Genomic DNA, 15744 nt, shown 5'->3' with positions numbered 1-15744 from the left:
TCGTGCTACAAAATAACACAATGATGTGAAAATAATTTTTAAAAAATGACAAGACAGTACAATTAGATATTAATAGCGCCAGCCAAGCACCCATTGACAGCACCTGCCGTGCACAGCACTTGTCCCGACAGATTTTCTCGGCTAATTGGAGGATGCCTTTGCTGTGATGGTCCTCGCAGGATAAGGAGGTGGAGGAGGGAGGCGCGGCGCCACGCGTGCTCAGCCTGGATGATTACTTCGTCACCGAGGTGGAGCGCACGCAGACTGACCCGGAGACCAAGCGCAAAGTCAAGAAGAAGGTTGGCCAGTTTTTTTTCCTGCACCAACAACAACAGCAACAACAACAACCGCCGTTCGCTACCAAGTGGCGATGACGGCACCACAGCGCTTGTGTCTTTGCACTTTGAGGCGACGTGAAGTGTCGAAGGTTCTCTGGCAGGAGGTCACGGGACAGACCCAGGTGCTATTGGTTGACCGATTGAGACTCAAGCGCACCCTTTTTTGAGTTCCCTCCTGGTTAAACAAAATATACTTGAATCAACAGGAATGGCATTGATGCCTATCGGCAAGTGGCCGGATGACTTTGTGGTAAGTTCAAGCCACCAAGCCAATTGAATAATAATCATAATACGGATTTAGTACCTTTGCTTTCGGTCCACATGCTGGCAGCTCCCAGCACGTGGAGCGAAATGTCGGACTTTGTGCCTAACACCACACAGCGGTACAACCCGAAAAAGACATCGGGGGGCCGTGCAGCAAAGATCCCCCGTGTTGTCTCAACATACTGGCGGGGCAAGTACTTTTAGCGAGTAGCACCTATGAACGCCCGCACGGCACACGAGGGGGGTGGTGGGTGGGCTCCCGAGTGGCAATGTTTGCACGTCGCGCTAGGTGCTCGTTTGAGGCTGAGGCGACTTAGGGGCCGCGCGGCACAATGCCCACAGCGGTGGCGTTGCGTGTCTAAACTACTAAACTAAAACAAATTTTTATTTTGACAGGTAAGGTCCACTGAGCTAATTAACTCTTTTTCAGAAGCGACCTGGCCACAAATGACAGCTCAATGAAGTGGCGTGTCGTGTGGAAATGTATTGCAGCCAAATACCCTAAACGCTTGACGTTGATTCTAATTGTGGAGGGAAGACACTGAGGACCCGGAGAAAAATCCACTCGACCACGGGGAGAGAGAGAGAGAAAACACGCAAACTCCAAATATACAACAGGCGTCGGGGGTCGGGATCGAACCCACGACCTCCTGTATACCAGGTGAGGTATTTAACATCTCGCCACCGTGTCGCCGCCACAGGTCATGGAGTACGAGTACGAGCCGGAGATGGAGGAGACGTACCGCAGCAGCATGCTCAAGACGTTCCGCAAGACCCTGGACGATGGCTTCTTCCCCTTCATCATCATTGACGCAATCAACAACCGCGTCAAGCACTTCGAGTCCTTCTGGAGCTCCGCCAAGACCAAGGGCTTCGAGGTGCGGTGACGTAGAGCCGTGCCGGATTCTGTGGTCTCGAGGGTTTACGAAAATGTTATGAATGGGATGGGCAATTGTGGGAGCGTTGTTATTAATTTCTCCTATAATATTTGTTGTTTTTTTAACAACACATCTAGAGCAATAAAGAACTCGGCAGTTAACACTATTAGTTGAGCTTTTAATTATTGGATTAAAGATACAAGTGGTAAACATTTTAATTTCCTTTTCGGTTATATGAAAGTGTTTTAATCTTGGGATAGTGCGTATTAAAATAAAACGCAAGGCTATTTTGTCTATTCGAATAAGTTGAGCTATTTCTCATTCTTAACGGAAACCCAGTATGTGTGTGTGCACGCGCAATATCTTTCTTTTGATGCGCCGCGCTTGAAACTTCACAGCTGTCCACAGTAAGACGCTGCCCCTCAAAGTTTTCCTAAGGCCGACGCTGCCAAGGTCCAGGACACGGCGGCATGCTCACATGGATGTTTGCGTGCGATGCCCTCCGCTTGTTCACCAGGTGTACTTCGCCGAGATAACCGGGGAGACGCACACGTGCGCCAAGCGGAACACACACGGCCGCAAACACGACGAGATCAACAAGGTGAGTGCCCCCCTATTAGTAACGAATAGCGCTCGTGTAGGGCACTGCGGCGGGGAGGGGGGAGCCTCTTAATGCCTTCGTGTACTCGGGGATTTGGGCAGCGCACCAGTCGGTAGAAGGCATCGATGGCGTGGGAACAAGCTCCTTCACCACCGCGGAGAAGGAGTGGCGATTTTGGGCCGGTGAACACACGCTCACTGCTGGACGGTTACGTAGCAGGATCCGTGAGAGACGGGGGGAGGGCTTGGGGAGGACTTCATCCAGTGGTGGATGACGGGGCTGACGCTGGCATTGATATTCGCATTGTTTTCAATTTGTGCTGAATTGTAGTTGGCCCCGAATGTGGACAAAGTGATCGTGAGTGACAGTTGCCCATCCAAGTACTATCCAGGCTCCACTTTGCTTAGCTTACGAAATCTGACAACGTTGGGTGCGTTGCGGGTTGACGTGGCCCAGCGGTGGCGCTTTCGCCGCTTGTTGCGGAGGTTTCGCGGTTTGAATCTAGCGGCCGCCATGGTTAATCCTGCAGGGTGTATTGACCACAGTAATACCACGCGCTGCCTTGCTTTACGGTGGACCTTAAAGATTCCGTGACGTCGTTCGCAAGATATTAGGCCACCGCCCTCGTGCCGGCGTCATGCTCCAAATTTGTAGCCCTCGTTCCTACCCACAAATCGCTCAATTTGGATTGTACGTATTTCGAGTTTCTCACCGTACGTAGCCAACTGTACTAATCGGAGGTGCATATTATACATAACAATCATCAGCCTTGTAGTGCGAAAACAGGGACCCCCCCTGAAACAAGTATCACCAGACTCAGCAAGGCTCTCCTGGGTGGGGGGTTAAACAAGCGCAATGAAACGAACCAAAAAAATGGAACATTAATCATCTCCATGACTCGCGTCACGCATCGTCACGCGCTTGGTGTGCGGTCCCGCGTGTCGTCGCCGCCGCCGCCGCCGTCCGCTCGTTCAGATGGCCGATCAGTGGGAGGTGACGCCCAAGCACATGATTCGTCTGGACATCCGCTCGCTGCTGCAGGACGCCGCCATCGCGGAGGTAAGGTGGCTTGCGACCGACGAACGCCAACGTCCTCAACGCACCAGGGTGCCCCCCGCCCCTCCTCCTCCCCCCACCTCCCTCCTCCCATCCCTCCTTCCCCGGCTGCTCGTCCTCCGTTCCCCCAACGTGCGGGCTCTTTTTTTACCCTCGTCATCTCAAGTCGAGAGCGTTTATGCGTGAGCATTCGTAACCCCAACGGCGGGGGAGGCAAGATATCTCTCGTAAAGGCGATCCGTGATGGCCGTCTGGAACACTCTTCCGCCCGTGATAGTTTGAATAAACCATCGCGTGAACTTCGGTCATCCTCGCAAGTGGTGGTTTTCGGCTAGCCATCGAACAAAGACGGTCACCGCATCGCGCGCTTTCAGATGCGCCTCTGCGGCCGTTTGGAGCGCTCTTCCGCCCAGTATTACGATGTTGGTCGTGGTCGACGATCAAACACGGTGTTTGTGGGGTTCATAGCGCAGCAGCGCCAGCCACGGTTGACGTGGGCCCTTGGCACGGTAGCTCCTTCGCCGCCTGTTGCAGACGTTCGCGCGCGGTTCATATTTCAGCAGCCGACCCTGGTTAACCCTACGGGTGCATTAACCGTAAACGCGCACTGTCTGCTTCACAGTGGACGTTAAACATCCCGTGATGTTATTTGAAAAAAGAGTGGGCCCATGTGTGCCATTGTAAAGGCCCAAATTTGAAAATGTACTCACAAATTACCTGATTTTTGAAAAACGATGTAGCAACATCGTCCCTGCTGTGAAAGAGCCTGAAAACTAGACATGTCTATTTCAAACCGAAACAGGAGGAGGATTTCTCCACAACTCTGGCTGTGTTGCCTGATGAGGCTGGTTGTAATTACCGGCGAAACGTTGTACTCGAAGTACTCTAATTGTAAATGTTGTGGGTTTACTCTCCAACCCATGGATGTGCTGAACTAGTAACGAATTGGGATGTTTCGTTGACAAACCTTTCCAATTGGCTGTCGGGTGCAGGCGGGTTTAACGACACGTTTATACGTCCTCGATCTAACCCCAAAAAAATCTTTGATGGATGATATTGGTCGCGAAAGCCTACGTGTTAAACTATACCCGCCTGTGAAACATAGCACCTTGGCTATAGCCTTGCGCGGATCTCAAACGTACTGACGATTTTATGATTGTTTTTATTTGGTTGGCGCGGCCACCCCACCTCTTGATGCGTTCATATCCAGGTGGAAATGGAAGACACGGATCCTTCAGAAGAAACCGAGAGCAAGAAGACGCCACCAACGACTGAGGAGGAGGAAGGGGATGGGGAGGGGGTAGGAATGCTACACTAGTTCACGTGCACTCACAAACAAAGATCTCCCCGTATGGCCTTAATAGACCGTTGGGGCGAGTGCTGTTAGCGAGTAGCGCCTAATGAAGGCCGGAACAGCACATGAAGGGGTGGGTGGCCAGCATCATGCCCGGCCACACTTTGTCTCCTGAGTGACGATGCTTACACACACCACCATGTACTCATTTGAAGCTGAGTCGACCTAGGGAAGGCCCAGGACTGGTTCAGATAATCGTCACTGTTGTTGGCTGTGAGCGGGAATCGAACTCTGGTCACTGAGTTCATAGTGCAGAGCGCTAACCGCTACACACACACACATACGAGCGCATGCAGTCCGTCTCTCCACATGACCGCATCCTGTAAAGGTTGCGCACCACAGCCATAGCTCTTTAACTCCAACGCTCAAACTGCAGGCGCGTGCACTCCACGTTTGCTTCTCGGTCAGAATCTGCCGTAGGTGTGCGATGTCACCGGCGTGACCTGAACGTTCGGCGAGGCACGGAAAGATGCCGTGTTGTGGGTCGCGACGATTGTCAGTTCAGAACCCGCAGCATTGACAGACAATTGACCTGCCATGCAACGGGGGGGGGGGGGGGGTGACGCAAGTAGTTTTAACTACGATGTACGAAATCACCTAATCAGAAAATGTTGCTTGTTCTCTACGTATTATGATTATTGTTCGACGGATTCATTAACCGAAACGAGTTGCACTGATGATCGTCCTGTCTCGGCCACAAACGTGCGGTTGTGTAACTCGACCAGGACACGTGGGGGCTGCAAGCTCGCTTAAGTACCCAGGCCGATGGTTGGCAGTGGCGCACTCAGTGTCGGGTTGACTGTCCAGTTTGTCTTCTGTAAAGTAAACCGTAACTGCTAGCGGCCGTGTATCTTTTAAGTTCGACGTACATAATCAAATGGTCAAGTTCAGTTATCTCTCTCCTGCTCACTAGAGCATTGAGGCGGGGGGGGGGGGGGTGGGGCTCATCTCAGTTGGGCCCCCCCCAACCCCTCTTAGCCATTGGTGGAAATTCCTTATTCCCATGGTTAGATGGTTAGGGACCAGTCTTGTCCACAGAATGGATGGGCGCACGGTAGGCATTCTACCGAGTAGTTAATAAGTTTTACCGATTCCGCAGCGTTGATGGACTGACTAGACACCCCTCCCTACCCAAACACCCCCCCCCACCATCACAATCTGAATTTGCAGCTGTCTCCAACTTTGCAGCTCTTCACTGCGAGAGCCACCCGGGCGGGCTAAAACTGTGTTCGCTGATATCACGCTTTGCTTGTGTTCATAGATATTACGGTGTGTGTGGAGTCGTCGTCTCTTTTCTGTATGTGTAGATTACGTGGCCCAACTAATGATATACCAGCCTCGCGACGTGCCACTCTTTGAGCGGTGGCTTGCGATATTTTAGTTTTTTTCATGGAAAAATTTAAACGTTCGGAGCAAACCGATCAATCGGTGTATCGTCTCGGTGGTCTTTTGTCATTCGTCTGCCCTGTAAAAGTATTCTTTTTTTTTACGTAGTGTTACACAATATGCTGTACATTTACAACGAAAATATTTTTTATGGCATTACTGGTTTAATGTTATGCTGTTTATATGCACTCCTATCATGTTCTGTGAATGTTAGAAATTAGCGTCGCACTGTGTAAATTACCACCGGTAACTCTCCACTATGCTTCGCTCCAGTTGCTTACGATATTACATCCACAAAAAAAATCCCCGCCCTCTTTCCCTTGGCATTAATGGCATGCCCTTAACCAAGTCACGCGTATAAACGATGATGGCATGGTGCCGAGCGGGGGGGGCGCAGCGAAGTGGCTGTTGAGGTGGCAGCTTGAGCGAAGCAAAGTGACGACGGAGAGAATGATGTTTGTGCAGGCTTTCGTGTCGTTACTTTTTTTTATATTCCTGTAACAAATCACGCCATTGCTGTGTGTTAACAAGGAAAGGTTTTTTCCTGTCTGCAATTCAGGGGTATATCCCAAAAAGCAAATGGGAAATGGACACCTCTGAAGCAAAACTAGGTACGTGTTATACTCGTTCTCTCTCTAACGTACCTGCCCCGCCTAAGGGGGGCTACCGTCTGAATGTTGAGTGCTTAGAGACATTCAAGGAAGTATACTTAAAAGAGTTTACTGCCGTATTCCCAAACGTGAGACATGGGTTACTCTCCGATATGGGCTGCCAGGGTTAGCCGCGCGATGCTTTCTCATCCGTCGCGGGCACACCTTGATTTTTTATTCTGTGACCACGGGTGGAGATGCTTGGAGTTGTGGCATTCCATCGATGCGAACGATAGCATTTCCCAACGAGTCTGGGTTGGTACTGGCATGGAAAACTGCCTGCGGGGATATCGGGCGTTAATTGGCTGGGTTGCAGCTCGGTGTCCCGGAGATGACAGCACAGCGGTTGGGTTCACTCCACGGAGAGATTCGATGAGTTGGAAGTGTTTGCTGTGTTTCAAATGTTAACCCCCCCCCGCCCCCCTCTCTTGTGCGTGGGTTTTTTATTTATTTATTCTGGATACTCCAATAGTCTGCCACGTGCCAAATGCTCAGTAATGGAATTGGCCAAAAATCCCAATGTGCACACCCGCGTCTTCCGTGAGCCTTTTCTACAGATATATATCTACCGCATTCACCGAATTATAAGAAATGCTTTATTTCACCCCAATATTTTAAGTCGGAAAGTTTTAGGGGTGCATCTTACCTTCCGGAGCGTTTTTTTGCAACCCAGAGAAACACGCTAATTTATCGGCAGCTTCCGCGCAACGGCAGCGCGCCCTCCGTCCGGAGGTGACGACGCTCTGGTCAGTCCCATGAAAGGATCAGTAACCCCCGTTTCCTCACGAGAGTTTGCCTGTTGAGAGGCAGAGGCACGCACTCTGCCTCCGTGTCGCTGTGAACGCGTCGACCGCGCTGCTTGTAACACGGCAGGCTCTCGAGGAGAGCCCCCTCCCCCCCCCCCCGCACGCGTGCTCGATTGTGTGTGTGTGTGTCTGTATTTATGTTCAACTTCGCTCGCGCCGTACGTAGCCAGCCGTGCTCGTCGGAGAGCGAGCGATCGAGCGTCGCTCCGAGTACTTCTGCGTGACGCAACAGATGTTTTAAAATAAAGTATATCCGTGGCGAGACCTGGGCCGCTCCTTGCATAGATTGCACAGAAACTGATAGCGCCAAGTTGTTTATGTATCGCTGTCTATCTATTCAACTTTTATGCTATTTAATAATAATAAAAGTAATTTTTTCTTAAAATGCTTAAATTGTAGGTTTTGTTCATCGAAAGGGGGGAGAGGGGGGGAGTGCGGTGGGTCCCCGAGCTGACCCAGTCGCGTAGAACACGGGTCGGCACTGAAGCGGAGTTAATGCTCGGTTTAGCCAACGGAGGTTCAGCTGTCCAGACCGTTAGGCCACATAGGTGTGGGTCCCCCTTTCCCGAGTAGCTACAGTGGTGATGCTGGTGGGCTTGGTCAAATATACGGTTCATTTCCCCATGTAACGCCTGCCTGTCGAGATCCGATCTAGACACGGACGTCTGCTGCCCAATTCAAAACGGAGCACGGTTCAGCGTTAAGAGTGTACGTGGCCAAAAAAGACATCCTGCTAAAATAATTATTTAGTGTTGTTAAGCCATGCAATGGAACGTGTTTTTATCGGGGTGCATGGAACAGTGCAGCGCCCGTCGGTGTGAATAAGAGAGCACTGGAAGGGATTTCAGAGGTGGTTCTGTGATATCACCTTCTGTGGGCCATTCTTCAGCAGCGGGGGTCGCTAACTAGTCTGCGGGAGTTCTGAATGGACACGATGCCAGTAGCGTAAATGGAATAAAGTTGGGGGAGATTGTGAAACTTTCTTACAGCAGAAGCTGAATATGAGCACAAGGCCATGTGTGCTCATATCTTAAGTAGTGTGCTTGTATCAGAAGTCACCCGTTACTTTCTCCCCACCAGTATAATGTAAGGGTGTGTTGCGTATTTCGGAAATGTGCTTATGAATTTTACTTGCCACAGTTTTTGGCTGCTATAAATTTGCACGTGATAAGCCACTTCTTTGAGCTATAATTTGTGACCAGATCGCTACTGAAAAAGCTGCATAGCTCAGTGGCCCTTAGCTGGTAAAATACAAAAAAAAGTTTTTTATGCTCTGTTCCACCAAATGGGTTTGGATTTGTGCATGGTACATCCAAATATATATATACGCAGCAGAGTAAACCGCCAGAGACGTTTTGAGGGTGCAGTTCCCACGCGTGCGTTCGCCTATCTGACGTACGGCGCTGACAACGCGTTGCCCCTCTGCGTTCAGTCTCCAACGCGGGCGTGCAGGCGGCAGCGGCGGCGATGATGACGATGGCACGGGAGCGCGTTGACTGACGCGCTGCTCTCCCCCCCCCCCTTCGTCCCTTTATCCGACGCCGCGTCCCTCAGATAAGCTGGACGGACTCGGCGGAGGCTGCAAGAGGAAACGCGACTCGCTGACCTCGGCAAAACAGCGCATGGAGGATTACCTCTCGCTGCCCGAGTACTTCAGCCAGCGCCCCGCACAGCCGGGGAAGAAACGGGTGAGGCTCCTCCGTTGCACGCGCCCCCGTTTTTAGTTGTTATTTTTTTTTGCGTCGTTGGTTTGTTTTCGATGCAGTAAGTGAAACCCCCCCCCCGTTCCAATTCCATTCCAATGAAGTGTGTGTACACTGCTATCAAAACGAAACCGGAAGAAAAACTCAAAAAAATTATTTTATCGGTACCGAGGCTCCCACAAGGCCATGCCGGAAAGACATGTGGCGCAATTTGGTGCCAGCTATCGTAGAGTGGCGGTCGAGTCGCTACAGTTATCTGCGGTGAGTAACAACGTCTTCAAAAACAACGGCACTACTACGCCTCTGTGAATAAAATTAACGCAGTGCCGCTTGCGTGTTCCAAGTTTCAGAGGTGAACGGGGGACACCCCACCCTGCAACTTGCAGACGTATCTCGTAACGGGAAAGGGTTAATATTCGCGGCTTTTCATGATCGCTGTCATGCGTATTAGCGACAATTACCAGGGAGTGCTGTTTTATTCATTAGCGGGGTTGTATTTTAGATGTTCGCGGCCGTAGCGCACTACTGGCCGAGAAGAGAGTTGCGAGGTAGCCGCTCTTTTTCACGCACGAGACAATTTTATACTAGAAAATATATTTCCATGATAGAGGTTTTTTTGGGCAAGGTCGCGTAAATATAAATGTGTCGTGAAACCCGCCACCACCCTACACAGCCAATTGGTAAGGTTTTTCGTGTTAACAAAGCGTGCCATTTCGTTACTAGTTCAGCACACCGGTGTATTGGAAAGTGAACCCACAACATTTACAATTTGAATACGACGTTTCGCCGGTAATTACAACCGGCATTTAAATTTATGCGAGCTAACCCATAATATTGGTCGCGAAAGCCTAATGCTCTCAATGTATATAATGTATGTTGAGCTTCTTTCGCTCCGTTTGTAGCCAACCGTGCTAATCGTAGGTGTGGCGGAAAGACAACAAATGAAACACAAAAAGCAGTTCTCAAGAAATTAGTTTTTCAATCTAGGTGATTTAAAAATGCGTAGTTCCATCGGAGACTGAACACCTGGCCCCATAAGTGGGCGTGAGTCTTGCTAGCGGGGGGGGGAGATGATTGCCTTGCGTCTTCCCCGATTGTGAGTGACTTCCGCGTAACGTTTAAAATTTCACAAAAAAAATGGCCTGCTCGTTTCGAACCACATTGTGGGACCTTTAATCTCCACTGTGAAACGGACGGCGCGTGGTATCGTTGTGGGTTAACACACAGCACATGAATAACTTAACCATTTAAAACTTTTTATTTTACCAGGTCAGGCCCACTGAGCTATGTAGCTTATTCTCAGAACCGACCTGGCGACAAATTATAGCTCAGCGAAGTCGCTTATCACGTGGAAATCTATAGCAGCCAGATACACGTTGATTCTAAATGTGGAGGGAAAAACCGGAGGGTCCAGAGAAAAGTCCACTCGACCACGGGGAGTGAGACACGCAAACTCCAAATATACAGCAGGCGTCAGGGTCGGAATCGAACTCGCGACCTCCTGCATACCAGGCGAGGTAGTTAACATCTCATAGCCACCGTGGCGCCCATAATAACCAGGGTGGCCTGAGGGATTCGAAGCACGAACCTCTGTGACAAGCTGCGAACGCCTGACCAGCGGATCTACGTGGTGACCACGCCGCCCGCCCCCCCCACCCCCCCCCTCCCCCTTGGTGAACACGGTGCTTGCGTTCCCGCAGGTACGCTGGGCCGACCTTGAAGAGCAGAGCGAGGCGGAGAGAAAGCGCGCCATCGGGTTTGTGGTGGGTCAGACGGACTGGGATCGCATCACGGACGAGAGCGGGGAGTTTGCCACCAAAGCTCTTAATCGCACTCGATACTTTTAACCGTAAACTCCCGTTAGGTGTTTGCCGACGGCTCTGGGTAAGTGTCTCGCTACCTACGCCGCCTTCACTCCCACCACACCGCGCACACGTTAGCAGACGTCGCCGTAGTCACAGTCCTCTTTAATTCGATGTGAATTTTTCTGATTTTTTTTTGGTGATTGTGTTCGCAATTCCATAATTAGTTTCTGGATGTCGCGAGAAAAATTGTGCCCCTTTGTATGTGTGTTAAACTTATTTCGCACCGCACGCAGCCAACCGTGCTAATTGGAGGTGCGGGGGAAGGACAACAAACTAAAAGCATAAAGCAGTTTTAAAGAAATGAGACAATGGCCAGGTCACCCGAAATGTGCCTGATTGTGGCAAAGCTTGGAAACTTAAGCAGTCTTGAAACTGTATAATGGACGGATGGGCAACCATCATGCATAACAGGTGTTGCAGGCTGCCGGGCTAAGTTGTGGCCAGCAGAGGGCAGTGTAGGAAAAAAAATCCATCGCTGTACTGTGCCATGCTATGCCTGCCTTCACCATCACGCGCTGATCGGCACGGTGAAGTATGGTCAAATAAGCCCCACAAACCCTGCACGGGATGGGGAGGTCTGCATCCAACAGTGGATTGGCATAAGTCCTGTGCACGTAGACCAAAAGACATGTGACACAAGCAAGTGGAAGTTGAAGTCATGTTGCGATGTTTTACCTGTTGATATTCGATAGAAGCGAGATGCAAAACCTTGGCTCTGGCGGTTGATCTGTTCGAGATTGAATCCCTGCTTCTTTGTAAATACGGCCTAGCCTTTGCAGTACAGTAACATGGTTTCTTGAGCTGTGTTTTTTTTTAGTTCTCCGTTGCAAATTGAGTGGGCTTATCGTCTGCGATTTTAACCTTCACAAACGCAATACGGTCCCTTTGCAAAAGCTTGCCCAACAATGCCGACGCAGGGGGAAACCCCCTCGTGCGAACGTAAGGGTTCGCGCACCTGTGACCCGCACTCCAGAGGTCACCACCGCCTCGCTCTGATCGCCCGGCAGCGTGGCAGATGAAACGATGGGGCGAGTTTATTAAATCCCTCCGCCTCAGTCCAGCCGGCCGAATAAGTATGTTCTCCACCGATAAAGTCTTATGATGGGCAGGTTGCGTGTAGTGGGGTAAAGCGTTGGTTCTCTCCCACCTCTGCCAAAAGCATCTGGCCAGCGTAGAAGAGTAGGCCAACCTACCCTCTAGGGGGTTTGTGGTCCTGACCCCGCCCCCGCACCTACGGTTAGCACGGTTGGTTACGTACGGTGCAAAATAAGTTCAACACATACATAGAGCTCTCTCTGCTGAAGGCCCTAATGCCCAAGCAGTGGCTTGAGCAACAAATTTCAGGGCTGCGCTTTTACCTTTTAGTGGACTGCTGATTCAAGTGAACACAACCTCCTGAAAGGTAAAACTGAAAGAGGCGGGAGCAAAAAATGTATGCGGAGTTTCGATGTAACATGGGCTATGATTGTCCATGCTGTGTTGCGCTCTGATACATAATTTAGAAAGTTCCTAAAACACCTTTGCTGGTTTGTGTGAGTCACCCATTGTCTGTTAACACTTGTGACATTTTGGATGTTTTTTATTTCCTTTTAGGTGACCGAGATGGAAGGAAAAGTGGGATGAAAACAAAGTTGCGTCTACTTTAAACAAACGAAAAAATGGACAATTCATTTTCTGCGAAGGAGGCTTTTACATCGTCCCAAGGCCTGCTCTGTAACGAGTTGCATACTTGGTTTGTGGGGGTTTTTAAAATGTGAATTAAATGCTTTCCCGTTTAATTAATCCCATTCGTGAATTTCGGAAACAAAATGTGTTAAAAGGGTAAATTTTCACAGGGCGAAGATGGCAAAACAAAACATCGTTTCTTTTTTTTTACTGTGTAAGCCAACCAACGCTCCCTCCACCGTGCCCTGGCGCGCGCGGTAACACGGAAGACGTGGGACTGTGGATAACGAGCAATCGTGTCGCTCGCGAAGGTATAGTATTCGTTTTTTGGGGGAGTTTTAACATTGAGCAGGCAGTGTCACGTGTTTAAACGTAGTTCCTTGTTGCTGCCTTCGCCAGTTAAGAGTTGGCCACTGGCTCATGCCTTGGAGGTGGTCCTTGATGTTAGTGCGCTGCGCGGGCTTTGATGAATTCTGGCCATGGCGACCGTCGTGAGCGAGTGATATCGGAGCTGGTCCTGCGCTCCCCCCCCCCCATACTTCACTATGACCTGCATGGCGAGGTATGGTCAAAAAACCTCCATGACCTCCGCATGGCATGGGCGGTGGTCGTTTATCACTTGGTGGATTTACGAATGTCCGGAATTTAATTGTTTGTGCCCTCACTGATACACCGGGGGGGGGGGGGGGGGGAAGGGGCGCAGCCATTGACATTGGCCGTTGGTTGTTGGCGTTGGAGCGTGCTGCTGCCGCTTCTGCATGGGACTTTGTTGGGCCCTGTTGTGTCCCGCGACCTGTGCGACAGGTTCCATGCGGCGTGACCGCAAACGCCGGCACGCAATTGGGGGGGGGGAGGTGGAGGTGGGGTGCGACCTCGTGAGATCGTTCACCGCTTTGCTCGAGTGACGAGACGGGCCCGCTGGCAACGCGTTTAAAAGGGCCTTGGGTAAGCAACGTCGGATGAACTGGCTGGACTCTTGATAACTGGATAAGTTGTCACTGATTCTTTTGTTTGCTGCTGTTAGGAGTTACAAAAATGTATGTTTTTCCAAGGTGGCTTGAACTAGTTCAACATCACCTGCATTTCGATTGGTGCACCCCCCCCCCCCCAAAAAAATAAAAAGGCACTGGTTGTAAATCGAATTTAGACGGAGAACATTTTCATATGGACGGTCGTCTGTGCATGGGCATCGAACTTAGAGCTCATCACGTGGCACCCCGCATCGCCACGTCCGCTGCTCATTGCGCCAGGATAAGCAAAGATGAGGATTCGTCACTCGTCGATCAATCGCCCTCTTAAATGATGACGCGTCATAATAACATTTATAAAACGCGTTTCGTTAAGATTAGCCATGTGTGCACCCCCCTTGCAGAGTAACTTTCAACTACAGCCCCAATCCCTGCCCAACCGCAGTTTCATAATTTACTTGTCATACACAGGAGCCCATTTACACACACGATGACCATGCGATGCCTTTGGCAAGCTATAGAAGGACGTGTGTGTGTGCGAGCTGGGTTTTTTATCTACACGTTGACTTGGCGTTAGGCCTCGGCAAGGTAAGGTAATTTACCTTTTTTACCGGGTAAGGGTAAAGGTATCGACATGTCAAGGGGTAAGTTAAAGGGTAGGGTAAAGGTAGCGTGAAGTATTACCCGGTAAATACGGTGCTTTATTTACTGCTAAAAGCTCCGTGGCGCAGTCCGTGGCCTCCATTTAATAAGTGATATTTTTAAAACTTTTTTTTAAAACACGCTTTTATGAAATTACTAGTAATGGCAGAACTCCACGACTCCAGGAAGTGGCCCCCGAAGCTCGCCACAGCGTAAGGGGCCGTGTGCAATTACAGCCAACGTCAGTTGACAGTGGACAATTAGACCCAAGCCGAAACATAACAAAAAATGTTTAAGAATATTTTATGTTTAATGATAGAATATAGAATTGTCATCAGTATGACATAAGTATACCAAGTTTGCAGTCGAAACCACATTGGGAAGTGGGTTAAAATTGAGTTACAAGATTTGAGGATACAACAACAGTGAGTTTAAAGAAAGCGTGTAAAATTGGAATAATCGAGAGTAGTCTATATGAATAAAGCACTCTACCTAGCATTTACCTGTTATAAACCTTTTTCATGTGTAATACCCCAGTAATTACCCTGTAATCGGGTAATTTGTATGGGGGTAGGGTAAAGGTTGGCTCGTTTTAACCTTTTACCTTACCTGCTGAAGGGTCAAAGGTAGGGTAGAGTGTATTGTGGTAAGGTAAAAGGTAGGGTAAAGGTAGGCTCGTTCTTACCTTGCCGAGGCCTACTTGGCGTTCCATCCTGTGCTCGTAACATCCGTCGGCGGGGCTCGACTCATCGATATGCTCGAACGCAGCCTGCTGGGTTGGGGCTCACTGGCTCTGGTGCTGCACATCCCATCGGAATGGACACAGTTCCTGGACCCATAACTCCCACCCCCCAAAAAAAACCCATCCATCACCCTCCAAATAGTCTGCGGTTGGGTTTACAAGTCGGAGATTGTACGAAAGATTTGCGAAGATGGATAAATCCGGTCCCACCCCCTCCCCCCCGCGTGTTTTACGCTGGCGACGAGACGAAACGTCGACCGACGATGCACAATGACGGGGACATCTCTCGAGTTATCGCGTGCGACATTGGACGTTGGAGGGGGGGGGGTGATTTTGTCCGCCGTTACCTGTCGCGTATTCCCAGCGGAAAAAAAAACCTCGTTTTGTCGTTGAACGTCATTTGATGAGTTGGATCATTTTTTGTAACAAAAAATCTCGCGCGGTTGGTGGTCGCGTGAAATGTTCATGGTGTTGTTGGGGGGGGGGGGTGTTGTTTCTGAGTAAGTGCACCGCCGGTGAAGGCCAGGCGAAGCGGTGCACGCAGACTGTGAACGTAAATTGTAAACGCCGCGTGATAAATATAATCCCCGGATCACAGCTGCGCAGTACTCTCTCGTGTGTCATCTGTCGTGTGCGCTGCGCTGCTCTGCGGCTGTACGGCATATTTGTGTGTGTGTGTATGTTGAACGTCTTTCGCACCGTACCTAGCCAACCGTGCTAATCGAAGGTGTGGGGGAAGGACAACTTTAACACAAAAAGCAGTTCTAAAGAAATGAGTTTTGAATCTAGATTTAAAAGTGCATAGCTCCAGAAGGAAGAGCGCGCG

At 50.1% G+C, this 15744-nt stretch overlaps 1 protein-coding gene across 2 annotated transcripts in view; it reads left to right on the top strand.

Moving 5' to 3' along the window:
* LOC116953917 (uncharacterized) overlaps nt 1–15515 on the top strand; it is a 39966-nt gene extending 24451 nt beyond the window's left edge. The window contains exons 12-19 of one of the 2 annotated variants that reach the window (XM_032974226.2): nt 180–299; nt 1304–1480; nt 1998–2081; nt 3057–3140; nt 4348–4437; nt 6437–6488; nt 8888–9021; nt 10737–15515. In XM_032974226.2, the coding sequence (XP_032830117.1) occupies nt 180–299; nt 1304–1480; nt 1998–2081; nt 3057–3140; nt 4348–4437; nt 6437–6488; nt 8888–9021; nt 10737–10883 (888 nt within the window). In that variant the 3' untranslated portion in view covers nt 10884–15515. Of the gene's footprint in view, nt 1–179; nt 300–1303; nt 1481–1997; nt 2082–3056; nt 3141–4347; nt 7721–8887; nt 9022–10736 lie in introns of those variants that run through there. The other variant, XM_076051986.1, reaches the window with a different exon arrangement.
* Nucleotides 15516–15744: the final 229 nt, after the last annotated feature.

Source organism: Petromyzon marinus, chromosome 53 (assembly GCF_048934315.1).
Source record: "Petromyzon marinus isolate PM22_M1 ecotype Great Lakes invasive population chromosome 53, UKy_Petmar_22M1.pri1.0, whole genome shotgun sequence".
NCBI lineage: Eukaryota > Metazoa > Chordata > Hyperoartia > Petromyzontiformes > Petromyzontidae > Petromyzon > Petromyzon marinus.
Note: the sequence above shows the minus strand (reverse complement) of the source record. Positions and strands in the feature narration are given on the sequence as shown.